This window comes from Pogoniulus pusillus, chromosome 14, assembly GCF_015220805.1.
Source record: "Pogoniulus pusillus isolate bPogPus1 chromosome 14, bPogPus1.pri, whole genome shotgun sequence".
NCBI classification, from domain to species: Eukaryota; Metazoa; Chordata; class Aves; order Piciformes; family Lybiidae; genus Pogoniulus; species Pogoniulus pusillus.
The window spans coordinates 8,239,704-8,247,482 of record NC_087277.1 but is presented as its reverse complement, the minus strand read 5'-3'; the positions used below and the strand labels follow the sequence as shown (position 1 = coordinate 8,247,482).

At 45.2% G+C, this 7,779-nt stretch overlaps 1 protein-coding gene across 2 annotated transcripts in view; it reads left to right on the top strand.

Annotated features, from left to right (window-relative positions):
* Nucleotides 1-249: 249 nt before the first annotated feature.
* ENPP2 (ectonucleotide pyrophosphatase/phosphodiesterase 2) overlaps nucleotides 250-7,779 on the top strand; it is a 72,568-nt gene continuing 65,038 nt past the window's right edge. The window contains exon 1 of one of the 2 annotated variants that reach the window (XM_064154200.1): nucleotides 250-420. In XM_064154200.1, the coding sequence (XP_064010270.1) occupies nucleotides 400-420 (21 nt within the window). In that variant the 5' untranslated portion in view covers nucleotides 250-399. Of the gene's footprint in view, nucleotides 426-7,779 lie in introns of both variants that reach the window. The other variant, XM_064154201.1, reaches the window with a different exon arrangement.

Here is a 7,779-nt window from a genome sequence, read left to right as displayed (position 1 = left end):
AAAAGAAAAGAAAAGAGAAGAAAAGAAAAGGGGGGGGGGAAAAAGAGGCAGATGAAGCAAGTGCCTCAGACTGCTACGTTTGAAAGCAGAGGTTCAGGACAGGGACACTTTCCATGGAGTCATTTCAGGCAAAGGTCACATGTGTGCATATAAAATATTCCTGAAAGCAGTGTCTTTGTCCCCCAGCTGTCTCCCAATGGAGCCATTGTCCTGCCAGGGCAGCTGGCACCCTGACTTCAGTCCTGCTGCATTGGGATCCCAGGCCCAGGGCGGCCAGGCAGCCCTCTGGGAGCCAACCCAGGGCCAAGAGAGCCTGCAGCCTCCCCAGGCAAGCACATCTGCTGGAGCTGCTGCTGCTGGGGCGAGGGTGAGGCAAAGTTTTCACATTGAGCTTCAGCTATGGAGAAAAAAGACCCACTGGTACGGTAGGAGCATCTTTCCTTCTCTCTCATGTGTTTCTCTAGCTTGTTAAAGTAGTCTTAACCAAATATAATTACAAGCAAAGTCAGGCTGTGAAGTAGCATGAATGTGTTTTTGCCAGGTGCAGCTTAGACTGGGATTTGGCAAGCTGGGAAGTCCTTTCACTATGTATTCAGGGGTGATGTTGGAAGTGTTCTGATTCATAAGTAGAGAGTATTATTTAATGCACTGAGAAGAAAATGCATTTTAAATTCCACAGTAGATCTCTTGCAGCTTTTTTTGCCTTCTGAAGATATCTTCTCTCTTAACATTCTTAATAGCAACTGCTTTTCATATATGTTGTTACTGTATGGCAACGTTAAAATAGGCATCCAGCACAGACATCAAAGTAGCTTTTCTTTTGTTTGCATTTACCTCTTACAATATTCATATCATGCAAATACACAGTGAAGAGTTTAAACCTCCCATATCACTTCACTTTTCATTTATATTCAAATTTTCAGCATCCATTCTCTGGTAGAGGCCTGGGCTCAAAGGCATTCTCTCAGTAAAGTTCCTATCTCTGACATCTCTACTCAATCTTTCTTTTCTCCAGAGGACATACAGGGATTTATTTAATCAGAGCAGTAGCTTCTCAAAGACTTTTCATAACTCCCTATGGCACAAACTTAAAGTGCTGATTAGAGAGGCAAGTGGATAAGGAGTTAATAACAGTGCATGCCTTGTAGTTCCTCTCCATATGACTGGGCTCATAATGGGTTTAATTACTCTGATTTTGAAGTATTAATCATCAAATTCCTTTTTTGCTTCTGATTTGCTTAGATTTTAATTGGGATTTGCCTCTGATTATTACTGATCTATGCAAGCTTCCTGCCAGTAGTTATCAATGCTGTACCGGCTGCTTCTCGCTGCTGTTGCATCTGGTGTGGAAAGGCTGAGCTCAGTGAGTTGAGGAGAGGTGCTGGCTTGTTGGTTTCAAAAATAGAGCATCTCTGTTGTGAAGAAGATATTGCTCCCTTTATTTGAAAGACTGCCTTATATTTGAAAGACTGCCTTACTGCAGTGGTGCCAAGGCTCTTTCTGCAGCTTACATGGGTGCTGCAGCCCCTGTCTGCTGGACTTGTGGTGGGGAGGTACACTAGGGGTCAGCAGAGTATGATCTGGGGAGTAGGGAAAGGTAACAGGGTAGTCTGTACCTAAAAGAAAGAAGAGGCTAATTCTGCCCCTACCGTTTGCTTATCCACAGGTGGCCTGCTGGACTGTTCAAAGATAGCTAAGGACATTCTGAGATTAAGAGAGAGCTTCTCATGAAGTTCAAGGCTGGAGAAATGTTTCTCCCTAGAAAGCTGTCCTGTGTAGGATGTTAAGAAAACAAAACTGCTCCATTTGTGTAGTGACAAAATCTTGCCTTGCTCCAGGGGATGCAATGTGATGGTTAAATGATGAACTTAAAGTCACTGCAGTGGGGAGGTCTCCAATTACTCATCAAAGATGCCAGCTGAGTTTGAATGCCAGATAGCTAAATATACGTCAGCAGCACTCTTGAAAACTGGAGTGCCTGCACAGCAGCCTTTATATGTGGACAGCAGATGCAATCCTTTCACATTAGCTGAGCTGAAGGTGGAGGTAATTAATATTTCTGAGAGCTGGATGAAAGGTGGTGGCATGAGACTGCTCCTGGCAGCACTGGAGCTAGCATCACCTCATCTGAATTCCCATGCTCTATTTAAATGCTTCACCAAATTAATGGGGCACCTACTGAAATAGATCAAAATCTGTTATTGCTGACAAAACAGTAGCACAAACTGCTTTTCATGTGCTTGTGAAGCTGATAGTACCCTTGACCTCGGCATCACCTTCCTGGATGGGGTCTTTTGAGCCTCCCAGAGCCACTTTTCAGTGCTGCCAACTGCAGCAGCCCAGCTGGGATCCACCCTCCCTTGGGCTCTTCACTTGGAGATGACTGTGCTTGCCGAGTGTCACACCAAATGATATCACAGGATTGCTTTGTCTCAAAGCCCATGAAACTCTGTGTGCTCCACACATTGAGAGTAAAGGAGAACAGGGTCACTGGCACTTTGGCACACAAAGAAATGTAAATATAGAAAGGAATACGTATGGGTACAACTGGTGTTGGAGAACTATTTTGCTGTTGTGTAAAATTCCATTGCTTAGAATTTCCAATTGCTAGTTCTGTACATGAAAAATTGGATGAGATTAAAAACACAAAATCATTGCATATATGTTCAAATCCTGTCTTATGAGCCAGACACAGCTTTTCTCCTATGGCAGATGGACCTTCCTTACATATGTAAATGGGAGAAAAGTTGCATCCTCAGATGCCTCCCCCTCTAATATAATTCCTGTTCAGTCACTCTCTTTTAATTTCTATGAGAATCTTGATGCCCTCCTTCCACTCTTTATATTGTGAAGTTCCTCAATTTTTTATTCTATAAGCTTTCTCCTTTGTTCACCTAATTTCATAATACCTTGTAGAGATTTTTAATAGGAAGCTGTGGTGGGTTGACTTTGGCTGGTTGCCTGATGCTCATCCAGCCACTCTCACTCCTTCTCCTCAACGGACCAAGGGAAGAAAACGAGGTGGAAAAGCTCATGGATTGAGATAAAGTCTTGAGATGCCTCCTTATGCATCAGGCAGAAAACATGCCCACATGAGGGCACGTACCCATTTGATGGGGGGGAATCCTCCATTTCCACCATGACTTCAATTTCTTCCCCAGAATCACAGAATCATAGAATCAACCAGGTTGGAAGAGACCTCCAAGATCATCCAGTCCAACCTAGCACTCATCCCTAGCCAGTCCACTGGACCATGGCACTAAGTGCCTCATCCAGGCTTTTCTTGAACACCTCCAGGCACGGCAACTCCACCACCTCCCTGGGCAGCCCATTCCAATGCCAATCACTCTCTCTGTGAAGAACTTCCTCCTAACATCCAGCCTATACTTCCCCTGGCACAACTTGAGACTGTGTCCCCTTGTTCTATTGCTGGTTGCCTGGGAGAGGAGGCCACCCCCACCTGGCTACAATGTCCACCCAAAGCATGGATGCTACAGAGCATGGATATTCAAAGCTTCATCTGCAGGCAAGTTGGGAATACTCCTAGTAACATATCTCTTTAAATGGAAATCAAATAGGATTTGCTATGTAGAAAATATCAGTGGTTTGGGTTTGGTTTTCTTTCTAGATTAACAAGAAGAAAACACTAATTAAAATACTTCTTCCTTGATCTAAATGCCAAAAAGATTGGAAAAAAAAATCAAACAAACAAAGAGAAACTCTTATTTGGCAAAGAAAACAAACTCAAACAAACTCGAAGTAAACAAAACAGTATTAATTAAATCCACATTTTACTTGTGGGGAAGAGATTAGCACTTGGAAATGTTTTAATCATATCCAAGCCTTGAGCTTGATAAGTGTGCCAAAACAGAGTTTGGGCTGAGAGTAAATGTGATTAAGCAGGAGAGATACATTACAGGATTACTGCAGGAGTCCCCACAAGAACTTTCATGAACCCAGGAAATTCAAAGCTATTGTATTAGTGAGAAAGGTTCAAACATGGTGAAGGACATACATACATGGAGAAGAGGAGGCTCTGAGGTCACTTTATTGTGGCCTTCCAGTATCTGAAGGGGGTCTACAAAAAAGCTGGGGAAGGACTTTTCAGGATATCAGGGAGTGTCGGGACTAGGGGGAATGGAGCAAAGCTGGAGATGGGTAGGTTCAGGCTGGCCATGAGGAGGAAGTTGCTCAGCATGAGAATTGTGAGAGGCTGGAATGGGTTGCCCAGGGAGGTGGTTGAGACCTCATCCCTGGAGGTGTTTAAGGCCAGGCTGGATGAGGCTGTTGCCAGCCTGATCTAGGGTAGGGTGTCCCTGCCCGAGGCAGGGGCGTTGGAACTGGCTGATCCTTGTGGTCCCTTCCAACCCTGACTGATTCTATTCTATGATACACACAAGTTACAGAAAGAAAACAGGAATATGAAGTCTTAGGAAACCTGCTTCTTGACATCTCTAAGTGGCTTTCCCATCTGTTATTGGCTTGCTTTTTTTCTCCTCCTTTTTTTCCCCTCCACTTTAAGTCCTTGTTTCTAAATGACTATGTTTTGGTGAGGGGACAGGATACCTTTTATCACTTGTAAAATTCAAACAAAGAGACAGTTCTTGTATATGGCTTATGCAAGGTGCCACTGAGACCTCCAGACTACTGCCAGGTGGCAGATGGGTGACCTTCCTACCATGCAAGTCTACATCTTCTTTGAATGATGGATGCAAACCTGCTGACGGGCACTTGTGACATCTGCTACCATCTCAAGTGGAGGAAAGGAGAAAACTCAAGGACTTGTTCTGCTTCATAACAATCACACTGTCTAGAAACTGAATTGGGAAAATGCTTTTAGAAGTTATGAAGGTAGAGATGTTGGACTGGTGTTTATGCTGATCCTGCCACAAATGTGGTCCAGAGCACGAAGTGCAGTAGCCTGTTAATTAGTTAGTACTGCTGGAAGAGAGAGACAGCCATTCAGACATGCAAAGCGTTCTTGAGGTCACTGAAAGCTTCTCTCCCTTTCCCAGTTGCCCTAACTGTTCTGATAAAAGACATGACTTTGCTGGTAAACCTTGTTTTGCTTGTGTGCAGGCACACATAGGGGTGGTGGTGTGTGTGTGTAGGGTGCACTTCAACCAAGGCCTCAGCACAGGCATCAGAGGGAGCTTCAGGAGCTGCACCACATCCATAGCCCACATTTAGCCACTGAAGCAATTGCATCTGGTGTGTGATACAGGAGAAATTATTTCTCTACTGCATTATGCCCTCAGTTTTTCCACCATACTACACATCTGGGTTTCAGTCCTCATCCCAATGTGTACACAAGTGTTTTACATGAGTAAAGCATCTCCCTTTTTCCTCTCTGATTAGGCAGAGCATGTGGGCTTGGTTTTGGACAGGTACACATGCAATACGACTCTGTTTTGTGTAGGACGTGATAGCCATCCTGGGAGAGTTCTTACAGGAAGGTGAAGTGAGGAGGGATGTGATATGCGTTGCTGGTCCACGTGCTTTGCCGATCATCCTCACTGAGGCTGGGGCTGGATCTGGGTGCTTACCTCCCAGCCCTGTGAACCCTGCAGGCATTATGTAGGGTGCTCAGAAATGTTGATGGACCCAAGGCACTTGGTGCCTCAGGAGCCGGGCTGCAGCACACTGCAATTTTGAAGACTTTAATTTGCCCATGATTGTCCCTGAGGGTCTGGCATCTCTTTATGGATCCTTTTGGCCAAGAAAGTAATCCTCAGCACACTCCTTCAGTGCACCATGGTTTGCATACCTTGCCCCCAGGGCAATGATGAGCAGACAGATAACTGGTGATTGTTAGGCAAGCTTAAAGGTGCTGTCAGGTGGTGTTCTGAGGCAGGGCAGTGAGGAGTGTGTACCTTCATGAGCACAGTCTGCTTTGGGGGTCTTCCTAGTCTCATGGGGTAGCAGCAGGCGTGGTGGTGCAGCTGTTCATCAGTTAGTCCTGGGCCCACTGCAAGGAAATGACCTCCTTGACAAAAATGCAGCTTTTTATCTGTGTAAGAGAAGATATGTTTAGAAGCTTCTGCAGCCCTCAAAACATGTCCTGTAACCAAAGGAAGCAATAGCATGAGCCCTATCTATACTAATAGCTTCTTTTCTTCTATACTCTGCATGCTATACTAGTTGATCAATGTGAACATCTGTGTCCTCTCCTACCTTTTACAAGCACTGATTTTTTGTTTCTAAACCAGCTTGCCAGCAATTTGAAATCTGTCCCTTGCCTGAGTCTTTTGCCTCCATCAGGTACAGTGGATTTGCCTGTGAGCCTGTTTGGGCTCAGTGGTACTCTTACAAGCTGAGCAGAAACAGATCCCTTGTCCCTCAGAAACTCTTGTGTATTTTTCCCTGTATACCCAGGCTGTACAGTCACATTTCTGGGCTACTGTATGTGACCTGGATCCTGGGTTGAACTCTGCTGAAGGACTGCTCATCACAGGTTGTCACCCTCACACACCAATTCTTACTCCTCTCCCCTCTCTTTTTGTCATCAAGCTGCTGACTCTGGTTGGCTTTGCTGTCCTTCTGCTGTCCTTTTGCTGTCTGTTTGCTGTCCACTTGCTGCCCTTGCTCTCACACTCTCACCTTCCCTTCCTTCTTAGACTCCAGAAGAGGAGGCTCAGGGGTGACCTTATTACTGTCTACAACTACCCGAAGGGAGGCTGTAGCCAGGTAGGGGGTGGCCTCTTCTCCCAGGCAACCAGCAATAGAACAAGGGGACACAGTCTCAAGTTGTGCCAGGGTAGGTATAGGCTGGAGATTAGGAAGTTCTTCACAGAGAGAGTGATTTCCCATTGGAATGGGCTGCCCAGGGAGGTGGTGGAGGCACCGTCCCTGGGGGTCTTCAAGAAAAGCCTGGATGAGGCACTTAGTGCCATGGTCTAGTTGACTGGATAGGGCTGGGTGCTAGGTTGGACTGGATGATCTTGGAGGTCTCTTCCAACCTTCTTGATTCTATGATTCTATGATTCTCTGTTTTGTTTATCAGTTGCTATGCTAGATGAATGTTACAGGTATTTGGTTTTGATCTATAAAGTCCTATAAAAACATATTTAAATGCCTTTGTACACAAAAATCATCTGCTCTTGTTATGGTCACACTTCTTTGGCTATGCTGAAAAGCCTCATGTTGTTTTCTGTGAGCTACCTACATCTTCTCATGTTCAATTTGGCTGATGGAATCTTCTTTGGCTCCAGAGTGGGCACGGCTTGAATTTCTAGAGCTTATCAAGAAGTTCTGTTGCTTGAAATTGCTGTTTCATGTACCCGACTAAGTGTTTGTCTTGGACACAACCATATGAGTAAGCTGGTTGAGTGGGTTGAGAGCTCTGGGACACTCTGGAGAAGTCCTTCACTTTTCTGCCTTTCATGCTGCTGGAAGCTTTCACCCTGGCTCCCTGGACAGGTGATGCAGCTACATCTAGCACCCAGTGCAAAGTGCCTATGTTGTACTCATCAGAGGAACAGACGAAGAGGAATGGTTGTGGCTGTGACAATGCTACAGCGGGACCCGCTCATGTAAAGTGCCACCTAGTGGCGCTTGTCAGTATTGCAGCTCAAGTTAAACGCGAATATGATCGGGGCAAGTCAATCAAAGCCAAGGGCCAACCCTTACGCGCAACAACCGGTGAGGAGGCATTTCATATTTCCCCGATATTTTTAACATTCCTTTGAAATGTGTTTCATTTAAGCCCTAAAATTTGTACTGAACCGCTGCATTCTTGGCCCAGGAATACATATTTCAGCTTTAGTCTTTCCTATTCTG